Source organism: Perognathus longimembris, chromosome 21, assembly GCF_023159225.1.
Source record: "Perognathus longimembris pacificus isolate PPM17 chromosome 21, ASM2315922v1, whole genome shotgun sequence".
NCBI classification, from domain to species: domain Eukaryota; kingdom Metazoa; phylum Chordata; class Mammalia; order Rodentia; family Heteromyidae; genus Perognathus; species Perognathus longimembris.
This window is the reverse complement of record NC_063181.1, coordinates 10,222,069-10,246,509: the sequence shown is the minus strand read 5'-3', so window position 1 is coordinate 10,246,509 and position 24,441 is coordinate 10,222,069. Positions and strand designations below refer to the sequence as shown.

The 24,441-nt window shown below is 42.3% G+C and overlaps 1 protein-coding gene across 1 annotated transcript; it reads left to right on the top strand.

Annotated features, from left to right (window-relative positions):
• The first annotated feature begins 570 nt into the window (after positions 1-570).
• Positions 571-24,197, top strand: Lpl (lipoprotein lipase). Its single transcript, XM_048330998.1, has 10 exons — positions 571-901; positions 8,462-8,622; positions 11,770-11,949; positions 13,615-13,726; positions 14,643-14,876; positions 15,979-16,221; positions 17,447-17,567; positions 18,865-19,047; positions 20,457-20,561; positions 22,353-24,197. Coding segments are annotated over exons 1-10 (1,425 nt in total). The 5' UTR covers positions 571-816; the 3' UTR covers positions 22,354-24,197.
• Positions 24,198-24,441: the final 244 nt, after the last annotated feature.

Below are 24,441 nucleotides of genomic sequence, written 5' to 3'. Positions count from 1 at the left end.
CTAGGTGAACTTGAGGATTGCATATCCTTTGCCATGAAAGTAGAGCGAGGGCGCTCCATCACAGAAGCTAGCCCATATTGTCCATGTTAAAATACCAGATTGTGCAAACAGGCTGCAGGAGCAGTATGTCCTTTGGTTCAAACATGGATTTTTTTTGGGGGGGGGGGGGGCGGGGTTCACTGCAAGTTAAAGAACAGAAGCCATCAGAAGAGGAGAGCATCGGTGCTGACCAAACAGATGAAAACTTCCTGTCCTTGGAAAAACGTCCTCTTGTGGAATGTTTAACATAAAATCGATAGGAAACTCTGCTCGTTGAGGGGGTTCTGGGGAGAAGACCCCCCCTTACCGTAGGCAATCAGAAACCCAAGGAAGCCGAAATGCTCCCTCCTGCCCTTTCCCCCTGTTCTAGCTGGCAGGGTTGCGCCTGGCATTACAGTTTGCCCAAATATTTGGAAGTGAAATTAGGGCCCTCCCTCCCCCCAACTTATGATTTTATAGCCAATGGGGGATGAGGTTTATTTGCATATTCCCTGTCACAAAAGCTGCCCCGTGGAGTGGAAACCGTGTCAGACTCAATTCCGCCTCCTCTTCCTTCTTCTCCTCCTGCTCTTTCTCCTCCTCCTCCTCCTCCTCTTCCTCGGAGGAGATCTGCCACTTCTGCTGCTCTGCCCTCCCCTTTAAAGGAAGACTTGCCCGGTGGTGCCAGACCCCGCTCGGTCCTCGCCCGCCCGCCCGCCCGCCCGCAGCTCGACCCCTGCGCCCGCGGGTCCGCGCGCCTCCGCGCTGTGCAGCTCCAGCCCTAGGACGCTCCGGGAGATGGGGAGCAGAGCCCTGGTCCTGGGGGTCCTGAGCGTGTGCCTCCAGAGTCTGATCGCCGCCCGCGGAGGGGTGGCCGCCGCCGCCGCCGGTAGGTTCGGTGCGCCAACTCCCCTTCACCTGCGGACCCCCGCCAGGGGCCATTTCCCAGCGCCCGGGTGGGGCTGGGAACGGAGCGCGCCGGAAAGTCGCTCCGGTGCCCGGCTCTCCCCCTCGGGGTGGGTCGCCGGCGGGGCCTGGAGGTAGGGGGGAAATCGGGGAGAAGCAGAAAGCGTGCCTGCCATCGGATCGCGCGGCCGGGGCTCCGGGTTCCCGCTTTTTGTCTCTCCCGGTTTCCCGCGCTGTCCCTTGGCCGCAGCCGAGTTCCCGGGACGCAGCGGGGGCTCAGCCCAGGGGGGATCGGGGTGTGGGGGGGTGGGGACCCCAGGGAGGCCGGGGGCGGGGAGAAGAGCGCTATGGCGGTGACCCACAGTAACCTCCCCACGGGACCCGGGGAGATGAAAGGGACGCGGGCCAAGGTGACCCCGGGGTGGCGGCGGTGAAGACCTCCCAGGAGCCGTCTAGAGAAGCCGGCCGGGGTGGGGAGGCGAGTCCCGGGGTGGGGGGTGGGGTGGGGGGGGGACTCAGGTCCACATGCGTTAGGGCGCGGGGAAGCTCCCCAGAGTCCACGCTTGGGCACGCGTGGCTTTTCTCCGGGTCCCGAAAACCTAATACACAGCGGATCCCTCCCCCCACCCCCCCCCCCAAGAAGAGGCGCAGCAACTATCGGGGTGTGGGGGGGGCGCTGACTTAAGGGCTGCCAGCTCTTTCTCTTGACCTCCAGTCCTGTCCTCAGAGTGGGTGTTCGCCCAGGCTGCAGGGTGTACGAGGGGTTTGGGGGTGCTGAAGGAAGACCCCAGGCAGAACCACTGTCTGTCAGTCGCCTTGGTGAAGGTGACAGGGGCCAGATGCGAATTCCTTTATTACAGAGAAGCCAAGCCCTGCCCATCACTGACAGTTAGTGTAACTTGAACCTTGGCTCAGCAACTTTAAACACCCTGAAACCCAAGCAAGTCATCAAAGGGGCAGCATTTAATCTCCTCTTGGGTGGTAGAGCTGCTTTTGGGGGGTGATATCCCTTACTTGTGTCCTCAGAAGTTCCAGTTGGTCTGCGATGGCACGCTTAAAGCTGGTTTTATTTCCATATTAAATTGTGAATGCGTTCGTTAGGTTCATACGGAGGAGATTCCATCAAAGGAACAGTGGATAAAAAGACAAATATCTTTAAAAAAATAAACCAGATAAGTTTGAGGACAGTGGCCAAGAAGCTAGTAGAAACATGCTCTTAACCCACCTCCCCCTTGAACTCGGGGTCTTGTGTTGGCACTTGTCAGGTGCTTCACCACTTGAGCCGTAGCTCCAGTCTGGCATTTCTTTTTTCTGGTTAATAGGACATGGAGTCTCAGACTTTTCTACCCTGGCTGGCTTCAGACTGTGCTCCTCACATCTCAGCCTCTGAGTAGCTAGGATTACAAGAGTGAGCCACTAGTGCCCAGCCCTGTCCAAACTCTTGCAAGTTGACTTCTTCTGTAAAACACACACAGAGACCAATCTTCCACGTTTTAGGCTTTTGCCGAGTTTCTGATTCGTGTCACCTCTGAGTTTAGCTTCCTCAACTCTAAAATCATTAGCTGACCAGATTGGCAGTTCTCTGAGGCCCCTCTCATTCCCACTTAGATTTAAACAGACCGTTTAGTCATGTCATTACTTCATTACATTGGATTTTAACCAACACTTGCCTTTCATGGCTGTAAAATGTACTGGAAAGGATAATTTCTAAGTAGACCTGAAAGGATCCACCTTCATCTTCTCCACTTGTGCCCTGCGCACCATTTACATGCTACCTCTGCCATCATTGCAACTTCGCAGCCCTCTCTCCTCCAGATGAATTCACCCAGTGCAGAATGCCAAAGAGAAGCGTGTCACTTAATGATCCACAGCCCTTTCCTGAGCTCTGGGTTTACTTGTTAATCACGGGATTTCTTTCTTGGAACAGTATGAGGACACCAACCATTGCCCTAGGGTGCTTTCTTCTTGGAACCCCTGTTTGTCTATCTGGCCTGCATCAGGAAACTGGAAGAGCTAGGAAAGGAAGCCCAGGGGAAATTTACTGTGTGGCTGCAGTTCTGTTCCACTGGTCACAGTAAATTTCCAGGCTAACTTCTGAGTTAAACATGATGGGTGACAAGAGCAAACTAGCAAATGTCACGAGAGCAGAGCTTAGCAAGGGAATGATTGATTAATAACTGCATTGAAAGGTAGGTGTCAGGTAGGGGGAAGAATTGCAATGTCAAATGTTCTCTTTCTTTCAAACACTGTATTTTTAGTTCAGCCTTCTATGCTTGCTTTATTGTGGAGGAGAAATTGGGTGATACAACTTGTTGCCTCTGTCATGTTAGATTGTTAAAAAAAAAAAAAAAGCAAAACACCAATATGCCACATTCTACTTATCCTGTTTTCTCTGACCACCAACTGAGTCCATTTATTACTGTGCATATTGTATTGCCTTAAGTGCAGAGCTGTTCTGGCCATCAAAGTGATGGCTGGTGGGCTGGGGATATGGCCTAGTGGCAAGAGTGCTTGCCTCCTATACATGAGGCCCTGGGTTCAATTCCCCAGCACCACATATACAGAAAACAGCCAGAAGTGGCGCTGTGCTCAAGTGGCAGAGTGCTAGCCTTGAGCAAAAAGAAGCCAGGGACAGTGCTCAGGCCCTGAGTCCAAGCCCCCAAAACTGGCAAAAAAAAAAAAAAAAGAAAAAAAAAGATGGCTGGTGATGGCTTTGGGTTATGCACATTAGGGAGAATTTTCAAGACATGAATACCATTATTTATCAGGTCTGGATGGAGGTATCATTTGAATTTGCTCATGTGTTCCAACTTTTATAGCAACAACAGCAACAAAAACTATCATCAGTGTGAAGTTTGCGGTAGCTCTGTTCACTAAATAGATTTTTTTCACCACAGTGAACTAACACCTTTGCCAAAGCTTAAAGCCTGTTCACGTCTGAAGGGTCATCTGATAGGAATCAAGCTTACTCAAAGCTTACTCAGTTTAAAGTTTACTGAGGACAGTGTTTGTCTATTGTGAAGACAAAGTGACTTCACATTGCTGGCTTTGTGGCCATTTTGAGATTGTCTGTATGGAGTGACACTATTAAGGTGTTTTACAAATGCTAGATGATCTTAGGTGAATGTATGTGTCTTTGCATGTGTATTTAAAGTTCTGTTGGAAATGTGCCTATATGCTTGAGCCTATTAAATATATTTTTTTTCTTCCCAGTCAATTCTCTCAGAATGATCAAATTCTCTCCTAGGCAGTTGAATGATTTTAACTTTTAAAGGAATAAAGAAAATATCCCCAATGCTAACTGGCAGTAGATAACAAAGATGGCCCAGTTGTCATGATCACACTTGGTTTTAACCCAGGTGACACTTCTGACATGAACAAGGATTTAAGCTTTGGCAAAGGTGTTAGTTCACTGTGGCGACAAACTCTATTTAGTGAACAGAACTACCGCAAACTTACACTGTCCCTCAGACAAAATAATTGTTGCCAAAATAATCATTGTTTTTCATTGCCTTCATTTGAAACAATTGGCTAGTTCCACTTGCCATCCTATTAACAAGGAAAAAGCAACCTCAAATTCACAATGGAAGAATTTCGTGTTTCAAGGGAAAGAAGTCTTGATTAGAATATACCCACAGGATGACACCTAATGGAAACATTTCACTAACCAATCCAGAGGCCACCTTGGATAACAATGGCTTACATTTGACCATGTTCAATGATCTGTTCAACATACCACTCAACCCAATTTGTAACTTTTCTTTTTAGAAGTATGGAAGTTTCATCCTAGTTTTGGGGAAAATTCAACAGAAAGTTTGAGTTAGTAAAAACAGGGTTTCCTTTCACCACTCAATTAACAATTTTTTTTCCTATCAAAGGGAAAAGTTAGTTTGCTAGTCCAATTGATTAGTCAAGAACAGCATCTACATTGAGATATCAAAACAGATTGACCAATCCAATCACATCACAATCCATTGCCAAACTGACCAATTCAGAAATTCAAGATTTTTCTTTTTGCATCGTACATTCTATACCACATCAATAATTATAACCATCTGTCTCAAAGAACAAATGATTGGCTAACCAAGTTCTTTAGATGTGTGTGTACATATGTGTGTGTGTAAGAAAGAGAAAAAAATAGAGAAGTTCAAAGATAGTTTTATTAACAATTGAGTTCTACCTACTATGTCTTAAATGTTAGCTTATTCATTTAATAACTGAGATCTACCTTCAGAATATTATCTGTTAAATCCTAGGATGTTCAGGGCTTCTTTTCTTCTAGCAACAATAATGCCCCTCTATAAGTAGTTTACTTTTGTCTACATGCTTTGGCTTAGCTTAATTTCATAATCTGTGCTAATTTCTGTGGTAAATTTTTTCTGTCTGCTTACACACTCACATTTTGACCTATCTATTTAGAGACTTAGGAATGAAGATTACGCAGTACAAAAATGCATTAACTTAAAATTTACCTAGTGCTCAAGAATCTCCCTGCTTGGTGCTTAATGTGGACTTAGTTGAGCAGCCCTGGTCAGCAAGATGGTATTAATGTGCTATGTCAAAGTCAAGATGGAGGCTCTTATGACAGCAAACATTTGAGGCTCACTCCCTTCCTCCTTTAGTCCAAATAGCTTCCATTCCTCACAGATCCAGCTAAAGTCAGTGTTGCTGGGTAAGTGCAGAGTCACTTTCACACACACTTGCATTAAACTGAATGATGGACCCGCATCTGGGTCTACAAGGCCTAAACCAGCTTGTTCAAGGGATGAGAGAGGTTTGGAGAAGCAAATGAATTGGTATTTAGGATGCTAAATTATCTCTGAGGAATTTCAAGTACAGTTTGAAAGATGGAAAAGTTGGGAAATTGCTATTAGGACACCAAAGAGAAGGAAAGATTGACCGAGAGGCAGAAAGATATAAGACTTTGCCTCTGACATAGGTTGAAACCATCACGTAGGCCAAAGAGTGCCGCCATTTTTCTCTCACAACTGGAAATGAAAAACCTTTGCCTTTTGAAGGTGAAATGAAAATTTCCACATGCGTATTTGCATGACAAAGTATGGACTGACCCTGACTTTTGTCTGCCAGCCATGCACCCATTGGCAATGCCGGTTGTAGGAAACTGGTACGTGTCTGGCTGTCAGTGAGCCATGATATACTCTGGTACAGAATCTATGTATTGGATAGACTTTCTTACACTGAAATACACACAGTCAGCCTAAGTGAACATGCATGATCATCTCAAAACCACAAGAAACACCAGGGGCATCAAAGAAAATGGACCTAAAATGAGTGTCCTCTCAGGAGTTACACAGGGCAGTGTTATTAAATGTCAACAGCCCAGTAGATGGTAGGTGAGACCCATTTTTCCAGGTTGTTAGATCATCTTTGCTTTAAAAAGAAATTGATAGTCAAACATGTTAAAAATAAGATTGTTAAAAGAGGAGATCTAAGCTATTTGAGGTGGAGCGATGTGGGAACTAGCGATATTAGTTTTACATTTTCTAAAGCACTTTCTAAAAATAAAATAATTTCTTGGGCACTGAGAGAAGAATTTGATTTAAAATATGCAGTATTCTTTTTCACACATGAATAAAGTTAAGAATGTTTTCTAGTTAAGGAAGAAAAAGGAGACCTGTATCTTCAAATAAGTAAAGGCAGAGAATGTTCTTAGAGGATAGATAGGTTCAGTGAGTATAGTATATGGGAATATAAAGAGTTTTAAAGACTTATGGTCTTTAAAACACACCACCTGTGTATGATGGTGCTCACCTGTAATTTCAGCACCCCGGAGGCTGAGGCAGGAGGATCAGAGTTAGAAACCAGCTTGGGCTACATGGCAAGATTCTATCTTTTTCCTCCTTACACACACCCTGCCAAAAAAAACCCCAAACTCTGGTTTAGCATAAATTTTGTTTGAATTAATGAACATAGAGTAGTTAGCAACTTTTACAAAACTCACTTTTTTGTAGTAAATGCAATCTCCAATATATATCTTCTATACTTTAGGTAGTAGAAGTATATGTGTGCATGCATGTGTGTATACATGTGTGTGATCAAATTATTGCATCTAATGAATCTCATCATGTTGTGAAATGGATTTGGGAAAATAATTATTAAAAAGGAAAATGTCCTTACACAATTATATGATGAGAACCTGATTCTGGTATTTTTACTGTTATTATGTTACTCATAGGTTTATTCTTGGTCTGACTTTTCTATGCTATCTTGAAATTATACATTTCAATATGCAATATTTTCCCATGGACTAATAAAACTAATATCATTTTCTGATTAGGAATGAAAAAGGAGATATATGTATCTTCAAATAAGGTAAGGCAGGGCATATTCTTAGTGAATGGATGAGTTGGAAGAAAAGAGTAAAATTGAGATTAAGGAATTAGAAGTACTCTCAGTTAACCTTATTTATTAGTCTCTTGAAAGTTTTGAGAGGGCAAGTGTAAAATTTGTGCCATTGTTTTTTTTTATAGTAAATAAGGCTTCTTAAACTTTTTTTTTTACCTGATGAGGAATTAAATAATTTTCCATGATACAGGTTTGGGAAAGGAATCTGGTTTAATTAGCAATATGGTTTACTTCAAATGGCCATTGTGACTAGTATGCATTGCCTGTAAATACCTGCAAAGTTTCCACAGCATTTAAAGGTTCTCTTTCTGCTATAGTCCAGCTTGGTTTCAGCTCTGAGGAAGCAAAATCATCTCTCACTACCATAGCTTTGCAGTAGTTTGTGACCTTTGACTTGGTGTGGGTGGTGGTAATGACACGAGTAGAAAAAGAACTATCTGGGGTTAAGTTCTAGCCATGGCTCATCTGTACCCTTGTCTTTCTGATCAATTTGTGAATAATGGGTTTCTCAAAATGTTTTGAGCACTGTGTTCTGCCATGGGAATGGGGACAATTCCATGCCAAAGATTCCTCAGGCTCTCAACTTTTCTTCTTGCTAATCTCCATTTCTGCTAATGATAAAGAAACACCTCTCCCTCAAACTAGCCTAATTGTATAACACTGTCAGGAAACTTTTAAAATGTCATCTGCAATTCTAAGAAGGTGGAAGCATAGTATTCAAAGGGTTTTCTATAACCCAAAAGCCAGGAGCCAATATTCTCTAGGAAACTGAGATTTGAACTGGTTACCAGGAGACCTGGATTCTTATCTTTTTCCCTTCCCACCATGATGAAGTCACTTCAGTCTATGTTTTGAGAAAAGGCTGAATGTTCTATGGAATCACCAAGTAATAGTTCAAGTATGTGGGACTGGAGGCAGGTGTGTAATACACACCTAACTGGAAGGGAACTGAAAGAGGATGGCATTCAGTCACAGGAGAGATCAGAATTGGTTAAACTCACAGTCAAGGCCGTCTCTGTCCATTTTGTTACTGCAGAATCATTGGTGTCAGTCATGCTCTCTGGGGTTAGCAATGAGAACAGCATTGGCAGTAGCTGCTTATGAGCCCAGCAAAGAAAAACGAACAACCATCCAGTTCAGCTCTGATGATTTTTGTCCCCCTTTCCTATAGGAGGAAGAGATTTTACGGATATTGAAAGTAAATTTGCTCTAAGGACCCCTGAGGATACTGCTGAGGACACTTGCCATCTCATTCCTGGAGTGACAGAATCTGTGGCTAACTGCCACTTCAATCACAGCAGCAAGACCTTCGTGGTGATTCATGGCTGGACGGTGAGACTGGCTCTGCAGGAAGGCATGGTTTGGGGGTGGATCAGACCCTAGGGTGGGGAGCCAGTGGTAGGTCTACATCCCAGACTTCTACTTGTTCTCTAAAGACTTGGTTGTAAACTTAATCAAGGACAAACTTGGCTTGAGATGGAATCCAAAGTGTCAGGTTCCGGCACATTTCTGTAATCCCAGCTACTAAGAAAGAGGAGGTAGGAGGATTAAAATCCAAGCTCATCCCTGGAAAAAGCACAAGAGCCTCTCAGAAACAAAACAAAGCAAAAAGGGCTGGGGGTGGGGTGAGGAGTATGGCTTAAACAGAGTGAGTACTCGACAAGCCAGTCTGAGACCATGAGTTCAAACCCCATGACCACCAAAAAATATACATTTACACATATCCAGGTTCATGCATACTTTGCCCAGAGAGTGACAGCCCTCACTTAAATCCTTGAAGCAGCTAGCTATACTGGGCACCTCCGAGCAGAATGTGTTATTGCTGCCGGGACCTGATGAAGAAAGACCTGGCATCATTCTGACGCACCTAGAAAAAACTCAGGCAGAATCACCCCACCAAAGTTCGTTCCAGATCACCTGGGAGAATGAGAGCAGGAAAAAGGGGAAGGAAGAGCTGTGTGCCGCCTGATGATTTCATAGCTCTGATCCGCAGCCAAGGCACTTCTCCTCTCTGGACCTCAGTTTGCTGATTCTGAAACAAAGAGACCAGACTAGAATTCCCTAGGGTCCCGCCTTACCCAGCATTCCTCAGTTATAAACTTTAGGGAACTTGTAAAATGTGTAGAAAAGTTCCACTTATGGTTAAATCTACCTATTTAAATGTTGTTAAACATTACTTTCCAAATAGTCACTTCAGATAATGTAATTCTTGCCTACATAATTCAATTTGCGTTTATATTTTCCAGTCCCCAGCAAGTGAGTTGAATTATTTATTGAAAAGCATTTATATAACATAGATTGTTAAAGATACATTATTTTGGGCTGGGAATATGGCCTAGTGGCAAGAGTACTTGCCTTGTATACATGAAGCCCTGGGTTTGATTCCTCAGCGCCACATATATAGAAAATGGCCAGGAGTGGCGCTGTGGCTCAAGTGGCTGAGTGCTAGCCTTGAGCAAAAAGAAGCCAGGGATAGTGCTCAGGTCCTGAGTCCAAGGCCCAGGATTGGCAAAAAAAAGGTATATTATTTTTCCATGTTTTCAAGAGTTGTGAAAATTCCAATAGATGCTAAATTCCAATGAAAATAATTCACTAAAAAAAAGTTATACATAGCTAGTCCTGATTTCTTTCCATGCATAACTAAAGTGGGTTTGTTGTTGATGTTGTAAGGTAATTGCCATAGTTTTTATGGCATCAAAGGCAACTATTTACAGAATTCACACAGACATTAATTTTGAGAGAACATATATACTACTAAAGTTAGCATGACATATTACATATCTTATATGATTTCAAATTCATAGCCTAAGAGGGTTAAGTAGGACAAAGGACTTCAGAAGCATTTTGCATATCCATACACATGTGACTTTGAATACTTTCCCCCCAAAATGTTTAAGCTTAATAACCACGTGTGCAATAGAAATAAACTCGATGTCCTAGGCATCTCACTTCTACCCCTGAGAGAATTATGTGCTCAAGTAGTCTTGGGGTAAATGTGTCCTTCTCATAATAAGATGACATGAGAATCAGGCAACTTCAGAGAATGGGTGAAGGTGGGAGAGATGGAGGAGGAGGATGGAAGGGGTAGCCCTGATTAAGATGCACCATACTCATAAACTGATGTGTTGAATTGAGACTCATTAGTACAACTACTTAAAGACAACCGAGATGCACTGAATACATAAGCAGACGTGGTAAATCGTGACTCCCCTTGTGTAGTCAATTTGTAGATTAAAAAAATTTAAAACTCAACAAAAAGGAACAAGATGGCACAATCAACCCAGTATCCATCGATAGTGCCCGCTGAGGTCGTTGCTTCTGAGGTCCCACAAGCTCATTCCTGCTCTTCACATTTGGTGTTCTAGCATGCAGAGCGCTGGCCAGGAGGACTGAGTTTCCCTATCACCTGGGGCCCTTTGCTCCACAATGATAACAAAGCCCGCCAACTCTGGCTGACAATCCTGGCTTATCTCAGAACTCAGTGGCCAGTGTTCTTGAACCACCTGGTCCATGTGTGTGTGTGGGGGGGGGGGGCACTGGCCTAGCAACGTGTCTGACAACCAGAGACTTCTATTGTGATACTTCACAGGGGAACTTCAGAAGAAAACCCTAGAAAATAAGACTTTCGGAGTTGAGAAAAATAGGTGCTTAGACTGTCCATGTTTTTGTTCGAGGTTACTTTCATCTGTGTGGTATGTGGAATTTTATGGTCAACAGAGAGTATCTTGCCATTGTAAGGAAAGTCAATTTGCTTGCCCTTTCACAGGTTGCCTAATTTGGAACTACTGATAGTAAATACAGACCTAGAGCAAACACCTTATTTGAGATAAGCTCCCAGGCCATTCAAGGACAGATGAAGGGAAGTAAGGACACTCTTCTGCCTGGCAGGGCAAGAACGCAAAGAATGCTTAGCATGTAGCATGCATATGGTACCCCCCAGGACAGCTCGGAGTCAGCTCCACTGGAACTTGCTGGGATTTACTTGTTTAAAAATAGCTGGCCATTCTCCATAAACTTTAATTTGTCCACACTAAACTTTTCTTTTTCATAGTGTATGTACATTACTGAGGTGTAAGTGAATTTACGAAACACATGGGACAATGAATACCAGGAAGCTGGAATATATATTGTTGGGCAAGAGCTGAGGTCAAGGGGGTGGATGAATGGGGAGGGGGTGGGGGAAGGGAGACAAGAAATTCAATGGACGTATGTGAAAATGGAGCCAAGTAATATAAGGGGCTGGGTGGGGCTGGGAGAGAGAGGGGAGAATGATGAAAGAAGGGGTACTATGGATCAAGATGCACAAACTGACATGTTGAATTGTCTGCAAAGAAGTAGACATCGGTGCCTGAATGCCATCCTCCCAGCTCTGAATTTTCCATGAGAGCCTTTCTTGTTGAAATGTAGGCATGGCGGGCTTTTCATAGTTGTGGCAGATTCTGTGGATCTTTTCACCATGCCTGTGTGTGCCCTCTGCAGGTGACTGGAATGTATGAGAGCTGGGTGCCAAAGCTTGTGGCCGCTCTGTACAAGCGTGAACCTGATTCCAACGTCATCGTGGTGGATTGGCTACTCCGGGCCCAGCAGCATTACCCGGTGTCTGCAGGCTACACCAAGCTGGTGGGCAACGACGTGGCCAGGTTTATCAACTGGATGGAGGTAAGGCCAGAAGAAGGAGCGTCATGTGTCCAAAATAGAGCTCTTGGCTACAAGAAGACAACAAGACCTCTCCCTTAGGTGTAGATATTGTCTTGGATCGTGTAGGCTTCTGAATGAGCATGGGATTTTTTTTTTTTTTAGCCAAAAGGTGATTTAATGATAAGAATTATAAGACTACAAAGCCACTAAATAGTCCCGCCCTGCCCTGTTCTTGGATATTTTCAGTGGATAGGTCTGCCAAGACCAAGAATGAAGTGGTCTGAACAAACAAAGGCCTGTTATTTCAGGACAAAGGGAAGAGGTCATGTACAACCAAAAACCTCCCTACCAGTTAGTTGGCACATGGACGTAGTATCCTTAATTTGCCCCCAGTTAGAATATCAGTCTCTTTGACCAAAACAACACCACTACCACAAGAAACCATGGATAGTCTTCAGCCAGATGTGGTGGTGCCTGCCTATAATCCTTGATGCTAAGGCAGAAGGATTGTGCATTTGAAACTACCTTAGACTACCTGTGAGGCTGAATCTTCAAACAGAAAACAAACAAATCAAAATACAACTAGTGTTTATTTTTACTGTAGATCATGGATCTGTGTTGAGCCACGTACCCCAGTCTTCTGTTTGGGATGGGAGAGTAATGCATTAAGCTGAAGAAGATTGACTTGTAAAGGTTTATAGGATGTGAGGTAACTGAGGAGCTAAGACCTCTGACTGAGCTGCAGGATTTTCACATATTCAGAAGGTGGCTGACTTCTTCAGGCCAGGCTCTGAAAATTATCTTTGAGAAATATATCTTGAGGTTGGAAAGAAGCTAAAACTCTGACGGGGCCAAATTACTCAAATTTGATAGTGGTAGGTAAAAATAATAAGCTGTGTTTATTGGACTGAGGATGGAAATACGAAAGTTCCTTGGCTCTTTTTGTTCACCCAGTAAGTGAATGTGGGAAAATCAGGTTGTCTCCTTGGGCCTCAGGTGTCTTACCTGTGGAGTGAGAAATCTGGACCATTTGTGACTCTCATGTCTTCTCAGTCTTGTGTTTTGTGATTACAAGTCATTGCCTGGCAAACCAAGCCTTAGAAAATAGAGTATGAAATAATATGCAATATTTTGACTAGGGAATAAGATGTTAAAAGTCTATGTATGTATAGATAAAGATACACATATACTACAGATGTAAGTGTATTATATTTATTCATATATATGTCTTGCTGATTTATGTGCATACATTTCAGATATATAGAAAAACTTTCTGATTTAAACCTGCGGTTAAAATCTCACTAATAGAAGCCACACATAGTGCTGCACTCCTGTAATCAAAGATATTCAAGAGGCAGAGGTAGTAAGATTGCACTCTGAGGCTGGTTCTGGGAAAATCATGAGACCCTATGTGAAAAAAAAGAATAGCTAAAGCAAAAAGGGCTGGCACGTGACTAAATGAATGGTAGAGAACTTCCCTAGCAAGAGCAAAGCACTAAATTCAAATCCTAGCACTACCAAACAAACAAAAAGAAGATAAAGTCTTCACACAAGAGAATAGACTTCTGTCTCATACCTCCATCTACTGTAGGACCTATATTTTGAAATTTATGGACATTTTTTAATCCCTTTTAGTTTTGACCTTTGGCAAAGAATGACAGATGCTCTTCTTTCTTTGGCGAACAGGATGAATTTAACTACCCTGTAGACAATGTTCATCTCTTGGGCTACAGCCTAGGAGCCCATGCCGCTGGTATCGCAGGAAGTCTAACCAACAAGAAGGTCAACAGAATCACAGGTGAGAACTCGTTTTCATCTCTCCCACCCGAGAGTTGAGGTGGCTGTCATTCTGAAAGGGAATTAGGGCATCGTGGTGGATATTCATATGTACGTGGCGTTCTTCCGGGGCATGTGTTTGATACTGAGGGTCTTGTGAGTGGACTCTTTCTCAGGAGTGAGATTATGTACGGATGCTTGCTCTCCTGAATTGACCACCCATCTACTGGCCAGCCCTACCACCAGGGCTAAGCAGAGATTAGCACAGAAGGTCCACACATTTCTCTGAGGAGTGCTTTCCTCCTCCCTCTACTCAAGGCTTGGTAATAGATTGCATATATGATGATTGTCCCTTCTCACATCAATAGCAGAGAAAATGACAGAGGGCCAATTTCAAAGGCCATTTGGAGAAATGACAGTTATTTAAACAGTGCTGATGGATGGCTTTCATACACAGAGCAAGGAAAGAACCCATCACTGCTTAAGGTTTCCTGGAGTCAGACATAACATACAAAAGGACATCAAGCCAGCCCAAGTCACTTGTTTAAGAGTCTCAAACCAGTGATTCTTGTGCACTTCACTGAAATCCTACCACTTGGAAGGGTGAAGCAGGAGGATTACAGATTTGAGGCTGACTAGGGTTACATAATATGAGACCCTGACTCAAACAACAACCAAAGACACATACTCTGTGTGTGTGTGTGTGTGTTGTGTGTGTGTGTGTGTGAGAGAGAGAGAGAGAGATCAATTTCTACTTGAGAGTCAAGCCTACTTTTATCTCCCTACCTTAGTAATGGAAAGACCCAATTCCTGTGGACCAGGAGCTAATAAGAATCTAAGTTACATTCAAATGATGATCAGGGAATTCTAACGTGATGCCCAGGAACACTAAAACTAATGGAGGTTGAACTGTCTTTGGGGCTTTTTTCTCCATCAAGGCCTGGATCCAGCGGGCCCTAACTTTGAGTATGCAGAAGCTCCCAGTCGTCTTTCCCCGGATGATGCAGATTTCGTAGATGTCCTGCACACATTCACCAGAGGGTCGCCCGGCCGAAGTATCGGGATCCAGAAACCAGTAGGCCATGTTGACATTTATCCTAATGGAGGTACTTTCCAGCCAGGCTGTAACATTGGGGAAGCCATCCGTGTGATCGCAGAGAGAGGCCTTGGAGGTCAGTATGATTTAGAAGTCAATTACATGTGTGAGTTTTGTTTTTCACTAGCCTCAATGTACATAACTTTAGAATACATTCGCCAACATGTTTCTGAAGAATCCCACTTGTTCCGCAGATCACCTTAAAGCCCACTGGACTTCTTACCATTTATTTATTTACAGTGTGAACCACCTTGAGTTCTGCTCTTGGTGCAGCAAAAGGAAGTACAGATGTGATTTAGGCAGGAAATCTCCTCTGGCCACCAAAAGATCATCATAGTCATCTGACTACTGTTGTCATAATTTGACTAACAGAGTGATAGCAAGTTTTACTGAAATTGAGAGCTGTTAATTGGGCCAAATATCTTTCCTTAGCCTTTCTAAGAGAGAGGCAAGACATAAACAAATCATTACTCTCTGCAGTAAATCTCCTACAATTTAATGGGGGAAAAACCCTTAGCATTATCTTAATATTCCTTTAATAATCATGTTAGCTTGTGTGGAATTTGTGGCTTCCTTTATGGGCCCTGTGCACACTATATGGACATCGTGACCTACCTGTGTTCAACACACTAAGTGCTTTGTGCACACATGGCAGAACACCTTGCATAACATAGCTCATGGGGATAAATATATTCTTAAGGCATTGCTGAGTGCCCCTAAGATTCATTTGATGTAAAAATCCTAAGTAAGGTACAACCTTATATTATTCCTCACATGCAAAATAAGATACTATTTGTTTAGTACTTATGTCCTTTGTGATGTGGTTTCTAAAAGTAGGTTTCTAGAAACACTTAGAAGTATTGGACATTTTCAAGGTAAGAAAAGGATGTGATAATCTGAGGAGAATCAACTGCTGGATGTCTTTTACTATGGATTTATAATACTAGTAAGTATTAGCAGAAAAAAACAGAAATTCCTTGTAAAGTCACGACTTGGACAATCTTGGAAGCAGGAGGGCAGGTGCCACCCTGAATGCCTACAATCACCAATGCATAGCACCAACACTTAGGGCCATTTTATGTTACCATGATGCCCCCACCTTGTTTTAGACATACAAAACAAAACATTCGTTGTGGATCTCTGCAGACTTGAAATCCCCTGTGTGGCTCTTCCCCCAGATGTGGACCAGCTGGTGAAATGTTCCCATGAGCGCTCCATTCATCTCTTCATTGACTCCCTGTTGAATGAAGAAAACCCAAGCAAGGCTTACAGATGCAATTCCAAGGAAGCCTTTGAGAAAGGGCTCTGTCTGAGTTGCAGGAAGAACCGTTGCAACAATGTGGGTTATGAGATCAACAAGGTCCGAGCCAAAAGAAGCAGCAAGATGTACATGAAGACCCGTTCCCAGATGCCTTACAAAGGTAGGCTGGAGGCTGTTGTAGACAAAGAAAATCAATTGGTCTCATTGGTATCATGCCCACTGCATTGACTGATTCTTTCCTTTGCATCTGAATTAATGAAGTAATATAACTCCCTTGTGCTTCTATTGGTTTCAAAAACAAAACAAAAAAGAGTTGCAATTAATCCATTTCATGGATGCTCCCGGTTCTCATTGCAGGAGGGACCCAGTGCTCTGCCTGGGACTCGCAGCCCTGCGTCACTCTCCTAGCCAGGGGTTTTGGTAGAGATGAGATAAAAAAACAAGAAGGGGATGTAGAAGTGCTTCTGCCTCAGAGGCTCTCTCAAACTCCAGCCACTTTAGGAAGTAGCTTGTAAGGCAGTCTGCAGGGTCCCACTGAGTTTCAGTAGAATTTGTCTTGACATGAACCTCCCACACATGGGGAATTAAAAAGGCTGGGTCCCTTTGATAGGATCCTCTGATCCCCTGGCATCCTCTGATAGGATGCAGCTTCTATGCAGGGTAGGGTTCATGGAAATGCCCATGAAAGGAGAAGAAATATGGCTTCACACAAGGACACAGAGACAAATGCCAAGTGTGCTTGGTATAAATGCTAAGGGACAGGCTGGCTAAGGGAAGTGGATCATGGAAAAAGACTCTGGGGTGTTCGGGGCATTGATTTATTTCACAGTACTCTGTCAAAGAGGTCTGTCTACCTTTTGGGACTGCTTGGTAATTCAGATACATGTAGATTTTTCCCATGCACTGCACTGTGTTTTGGTTTGTTTTCTGGTCTTGAATGTTGCAAGGCTTGAACTCTGGGCCTGGGTGGGGGCTCTGTCCCTGAGCCTCTTTATACTCAAGGCTAGCATTCTACCACTTGAGACACAATGCCACTTCTGACTTTTTTCTGTGATTAATTGAAGATAAGAGTCTCACAGATTTCCTTCCCGGGCTGGCTTTGAATTGCCATCCTCAGATCTCAGTCTCTTGAGTAGCTAGGATTAAAGGCATGAGCCACTAGCACCTGGCACACCAGGCCTTTTTGAAAAGAAGTAGCATTCAAGGGCTGCACTCTCAAGGTGTGAACACTGTCCAAGGGGAAGAAGTGTTTCCAAGCCACAAAGATGGCACCACTTCCGGCCCACTTCCTGTTTGGTGGCTGGTGTGATGTGCTCTGATTGTTCAGGAGCTCTGGTGTGGTGGTGAAAACTGATGAGTTTTTGTTCCAATTTCCTCCCTTACAGTCTTCCATTACCAAGTAAAGATTCATTTTTCTGGGACGGAAAGTGACACGCAGATCAACCAGCCCTTCGAGATCTCTCTGTATGGCACCGTGGCGGAGAGCGAGAACATTCCTTTCACGCTGTGAGTGATCTCAGGACCCATCTCCAGCCTGTGGCCTGACCTGCTAATGCAGCCCTTGGTCTGAGCCACAGAATCAGAGTCCCAGCTAGAAAACAAGCCTCACTCCTTTAAGAACTTAGAACTTCATAACTGAGAAGGGAGAATTTCCAGTTGGCAATTTATTTTTATTTAATTTTAATTATGAGATCCTTAATTAGTAATTCATCAATCGTATTTATTTAATTCGTTTATGTTTTATTTTCTTTGATCATTTTAGGCCTGTTTACTACTTTTATACAAAGACACAAAATGAAATTATTAAATTCCCCCCAAAGGTTCGATTGACAGTAAGGGTTCAAACTGTAATTCAGCAATAGAGGAATTCCATTAGCATTTATAAGACCCTGGATTCAATCCCTAACATGGGAAGATACAAACAAACAAAAATATTTTAAGCAAGGCCTGTTGGTATATGCTTGTAATTCTAATGCTTGCAAGACTAAAGTGGCAAGATGTTGAGTTCAAGGGTAATCTGGCCTACATAGGAAGATCTTATCCCTAAATAAATAAATAAATAAACCTTGGAGAAAAGCCCAAGACACAGCCTTACCCCTTACCATTGACCAAAGAAATATGAAGTTAAGGAAACTTGATGATAACCTTTAATAATTCCTAAGTAAACATATCATCTAAAGTTCTCATTGATTGTGAAGTGACAAAGCAGGACACGCTGGGTATGGTATTCATTGCTAGGACCTTCCAAATAAGGAAGGCAGTGAGAAAAATAGTTGTCTATACCTTTAAAATGTAACTATAAGGAATGGAGTAGTCTCCTTAAAGAATGTATTTATCCTAAAGAGTCAATAGTGCCTTATCAAGTCAATTAAACCAATTTATCTTTTAAAAAATTATTATTACAGAAAACTAGGAAAAACATGGTAAAAGAAATACAAGATTATACATGAAAAGAATAAAGAAGAGTAGGATATTGTGTACATAGTTTGACTGTAATTTGGTAGAAATAAATTTGGCATGTATTAATGCCTTACATTACAAATAAATTTGCATATCAATACATTAAAAAAAGGACAGGGAGCTCAATATTAGCTAATACACTTTTCCCCTTCTTTAAAATTGTGTGAGTGTTTTATGTTATCAGGCTATTTAGATTTCTTCCATATTGCCATTCACTTAAGGTTTTCTGTTGGACAAGTTTTTGCATTTTAAAAATATGGCCCAAAGATGAAAGCTATTTCTACATGGGGAGGAGAAAAGGCTCATTTCCAGAGCTATCTAAATGTGCTGACACTTTATTCAGACCAGAGGTCTCCACAAATAAGACCTACTCCTTCCTGATTTACACGGAGGTGGACATCGGAGAGCTGCTAATGATGAAGCTGAAATGGAAGAGTGATTCGTACTTCAGTTGGTCTGATTGGTGGAGCAGCCCTGGCTTTATCATCGAGAAGATCAGAGTAAAAGCCGGAGAGACTCAGAAAAAGTAATTAAGTTGAATTCTCTTCATCATTTCGGATTCACCCCAACAGCATCACATAGGGATGGTATTTCAAACCCCTCCCCCTCCCCCCATGTGCAAGTGTACCCTATAAGCCTTCTCTCCAGTACTCTGTGGCTTAGATAATTACACCTAGAATGTTTTAGGGATATTTGCTATCATCCCACTGAAGAAATAACTTAGGTGGAATATCCTTGTGGGATAAGACACAGTCGCTGAGTTTTCATATATACATGTCCATAGAGCCTGAAGGTAATTTTATACAGTTTTTATGGTGTGCCTGCTGAGCTGACATCAAGTATGGGGTCTTTGACATTATGTTGTTGCCCCAAAATGTCTGAATTCTGGAGTATTTGGATTTCCGGTCTTTCAGCTAGGAAAAGAACATTTTCTACGGAAGGAATACGTGAGGGCTGAACTTGTCCCAGTTATTTGGAGTGGGAGAGTTAGGATTAGAAGCCAGGAATCTCAGTATTCATCTAACACTATTTCTTTTTAAGTTCTAATTCTCTTATTATTTTCTTTCAGTAGTTGTACAATGGAGTTGCCATTTACCAAAGCAGTTTATGAGTGTATCTTGATCAGTCTCCCCTTTCAACATTCTCACCCATCCCTCTTCTACGAACCCTTCCTTCACTCTTCTTACTTATGTAGGATATACATCAGATTCTTGTCTGCATTTTCCCTCTCTTCTCCTCTTCGTATGTCTGCCCCTTATCCCTTGCCCCCCACCCCTTCTGAGCATCTGTTTCCCGGCGTTTCATTTTGCTAAACTTTGATTTTTGCTTTCTGAGCTAGCACTATTTTTTGCTTGCATAAAATAGTTAGTTGTGTCTAACCTTCAAAGACTAAAACCCATCTCGAGAAGAAGGGTTATATTCCAAGATAATCTTATCTGGTTTCCTCAGACCCACTCCACAGGTATCTATAAAACAAATTGCACTTAAGAATGAAAAAACAGAAATACACACACACACACACACACACACACACACACAACTTTTCTCAAGGGTTCGGGATTTAGCTCAGTGGAAGCACACTTGCCTGGCAAGGCCTCTAGTTCTGTCAGCTCTGGTAAACAAAAACTAAAACAAAACTTTTGGAGAGAAAACTACGTAGAACCAGTTTCCTGGAAGACTCACTAAGAGCTGAAGCTACAGTTTCTGAATGCTGAGTCTAAGAAGGGTAGAAGTTGATCTTGTGTTATCTCTTAGAGAAAATCTTGTGATTTTAAAGCAGCCCTGTTGTTTATAAACCAGTCTAGATGAACTAGCTTGTGACCTGAAAGGTGTATTGACTAGAAACATCAGCACAAGTATGTCAGCACCCTGACAGATTTTTTTGAATAGTTTGATTTTTCCATGTGGTATATTCACATTCATTTTCTTCCACAGGGTGATCTTCTGTTCCAGAGAGAAAGTGAGTCAACTGCAGAAAGGAAAGGGCTCTGCAGTGTTTGTGAAATGCCATGACAGATCTCTGAACAGGAAGTCTGGCTGGTGAGTATCTTGGACCAAAACTTTCTAAACATCCATGAAAGGCGGCCTCTGACATTGCTCCTTCTCCCATAGCGAATAGCTGGTGCCATTCTGTGACTAGAACTTTGAGGCCTTCTTTCTCAGTACTTTTGCTTAAGTATCAACTGGGTCCACATGCTTTCTGCAGTACTTATGTTTCTTTTTCTCAGTCATGACCTTCAGTCCAGGGGCACCATTTAGAATTTACTGTATTTGTTCAACTACCCCCAGATCTCCACTTCTGCATTTCCTTCGTGGATACTGAGCGCAGAGCATGTGCCTCAGGCTTAGGGCTTGCCAACGTGCCTGCAGGTGCAGCTCTGCCAAGGACATATCTAGGGATAAATAGGACTCTGATGGTAGCTGTGTGCAAGTGGCTCATGCCTGTAATCCTAGTTACTCAGAAGGCTGAGATCTAAGGATTGTAGTTCAAAGCCAGCCCAGGAAGGAAAGTCCTTGAGACCTTTATCTCCAGTTCCACCAAAAAGTCACAAGTGAAGTTGTGGATAAAGTGGTAGACTGGAACAACAAAGCTCAGGGACAGTATCTAGGCCCTGAGTTCAAGTCCCAGGACCAGCACACACACACACACACACACACACACACACACACACACACACACACACACACACATCTCATGGCATCAGCTATAGCCATAGAGTCTGAATTTTCCAAATGCCCCAAGACTCCAGGACATAGAACCAAAGGGGTACCCAGCACACACCTCAAAACCAAGGAGCTGATGGAAAGAGTATGGGGAACTGCTCTTCTTTCTATCTCACAGCAACTGCTGGCTTGTTCCTACTTGACCTTTAAAGCTAATCCACATGGCAGCTGTTGCTAGAATCTTTCCAGAATGTCAGTGCTAAGTGGAAACCAAACATGTGACCTTCTCCCCTCCTCTCCTCCGTCCTCAGGATATGTCATTTTCATTCCTGAAAGCCCTCCGGCTTCTGCCAGCTCCAAGTACTAATGGGTTACATATATAAAGGGGAGAAATACTAGATCTTTCCATACAAACTATTGACTCAAGCCCAGCCCTGGTGGCTCACACCTGCAATCCTAGCTACTCAGTAGGTTGAGATCTAAGGATTACAGTGTGAAGCCAGCCCAGGCAGAAAAGTCTATGAGACTCTTATCTACAATCAACTATTCAGAAAAAGCTGGAAGCAGCACTTCAGATCAAGCCTTGAGTATAAAGAGGCTCAGGGACAGCACAAGCCCTGAGTTGAAGCCTCATGACTAGCAAAACAAACAAACAAACAAACAAATAAATGGTAGTGACCCAAGAAACAGCGACACTATCACCTGAAAATAAAAAAGCAATTGCTTCTTCTAGTACAGGCAAAAGTATACAATAAGAGTTGCCTCTTATGTGGAACTTCTCTGATTTGAAATCTCTATTTAATACTCTAATTTGTACATAGTCACAATAATTAGACTTGGGAAAACAGACCAAAAAAAAATCACCTAAAACTCTATCATCCTCAGGCACCACCAATTAACATTTTGATTTGTGTCCTTTTGTACTTTATAATACATACTATTTTATTTGGATTGAATTATGGGACTAGAGGTGTGGCTCAAGTTATACAATGAGCCTAGATTTCCCTGTTTGTTCTCACAGGCTTTGCTATGAACTTCCAGATTAATATTTTTTTTTCATCTTAATGATGGAGAGAAGAGGAGGTAGGCGGGTGGCAAGGGTTTTCTAAAATACTAACAGGAGATAATTAATTGTCCTTTTTTCCCCATTTCTTCCCCCCACCCCAGATACTGGGTAAATGTTCAGAAAGAAGAACAGTTCAAGAGTTCTACAAAGAATGAAGTCAACCAAGTCAATTTAACAGAAGATGTCCCATGCTTTGGGTGTTTAAAAGTGTATTCTCCTGAGTATTACTCAAAGCTCTATCTGTATTAGTTATATTAGGAGACAGTATCAAATGCTAAAAAGTGGCTAACTCATTATGAGGAGCTTAGTGGTCAAATTGTATAACCTCCAGCATCACAGAGAGCAGATCTGAGACCCACTGTGCGTTTTTTGTTTGTTTGTTTTTTGTCCTTTGAGAAAAAATGATGGCTGGTGCCCATAGTAAACAGCTCTTTCATGTGCGATTTTTGGACACTGTCTAAAATTAGTTAGACCTTCCTACTATAATTAGAATTTGGGGATTTGTTGGGGATGTGGGGATAAAGGCCTTCAGAAAAATTGCTCCAAGTTTGAATATAGAAAAGGGTTTTCTGTGGTGTGAGTCCGATGCCTATATTTATCAGGCAAAACACCTGATCTTTCCAAATGGTTCTCTCCCCATTGAGACATGGCCCCACAGTTAACCGGGGCATGTGGCTGGGAGATTGAGCGAGAGCATGGGGCTGGTAAAGACTGAGTTTTATCTCCACTGTTGGCAGGCCGTTGTTATGTTAGAAGGAGAAGGCAGTACAAAATTGAGATCAATTAATTCTTCATCAACTTAATATTTTGTTCTTTAATCTCTCTCTCATTTTTGCCCACCTCCTTTGTCTTACTATTGTATTTTAGCAGTGTTCTCTAGGTAGATGTTGAAAGGGAGCCTGTAATCCTCAGTTGATGCCTAATTTGAATGGTGCAGAGAAGAAAATAATACCCTAATTTTCTTATCAGATTTCTCTCATTGTTTTCATCTACGTGAAGTAATCACCCTTCAGTTTTAGGCTTAGCTCGGTCATGTCTCAGTAATACTTAGAGCATGCCTCTGGATGTGTTCAAGTTCAAATTTTGCATTATATGCTACAACTTTTAGGTGAGGACCACTTTGCTAAGTCAAAAGGTAAACTCATTACTGTACACTAACACATAAGCAGTCTTATAAACCACTGTAGCCACAGGAAGTGCCAGAAGGGTTGTCGTTTTTTTAAACAACTAATCAAGAGTGAATGAGCACTTATTTATAAACTAGAGCTCATATTTTCAGAATGCTTTTTCTATATATAAACGTAAAATGATCAAGAAGTCAAGTTATCTCAGAAGCTAGGGCTAGGAACCCAAACTCTGAATGTATGCAGGAGTCTGGACATTTACCCACATGCAAAGCTCCACGTGTATACTTGTCCATTGTGACTTGGGAGACAAACAATCAAGAGGTGAATCGGAACATGTCAGAGTAGAAATAGCTCCCGACGCAATGGAATGTCAACTCTTTATTCGAGAAAGATGGTTGTGTCTGCGTAATATTGGACAAATATTGTCATTGACTCTATTAGTCTTGGAATGCATTCTAACAATAAAATGATGTATGATAATGTCACTGGCATCCCCTTTATTGCTAATTCATTGATTTTCTGGATTTGGGTTTTAGTCCAAGGTGCATCGACTTAAAAAAATTAACAAATCAGTACATAGCCCTGGGAGCTCTGGCTTCTAAAGACTTTGGTATACATATCAATGATGCTCTGGCTTTGAATTTTATTTATTAGCTGTAAATATATGTGTGGGTGTGTAAGAGAGCTTGTATATATTGGAAAAGGTTGTTTTTGGCTACCTGCATTTATAGTTGTGTGGTGATTTGTACATGTTTTCAGTGACGGTCTCCCTGAGCCAACTTATTCTTAAATAATACAATGAAATGGGCTTAAAAATGACTTAACTATGTGAAGAAATGGAATCTACTTTTAATAAAATTGACAAAAGTTTATTACAACACCAAGTCATTATTTTGTGTCATTTTAGCCCCCTCAAAAAAAAAAGTAAATGTATTCTTAGGTCAGATTCATTTAGTTTGAGTAACCACTGTCGTTGGTCAAGAATAGTGTTTCTAAGAATGACAGTGTGCATGCCTTGCACTGACATTTTCATAAGGCTATTCAAAATCTTAGCTGTCTGTTA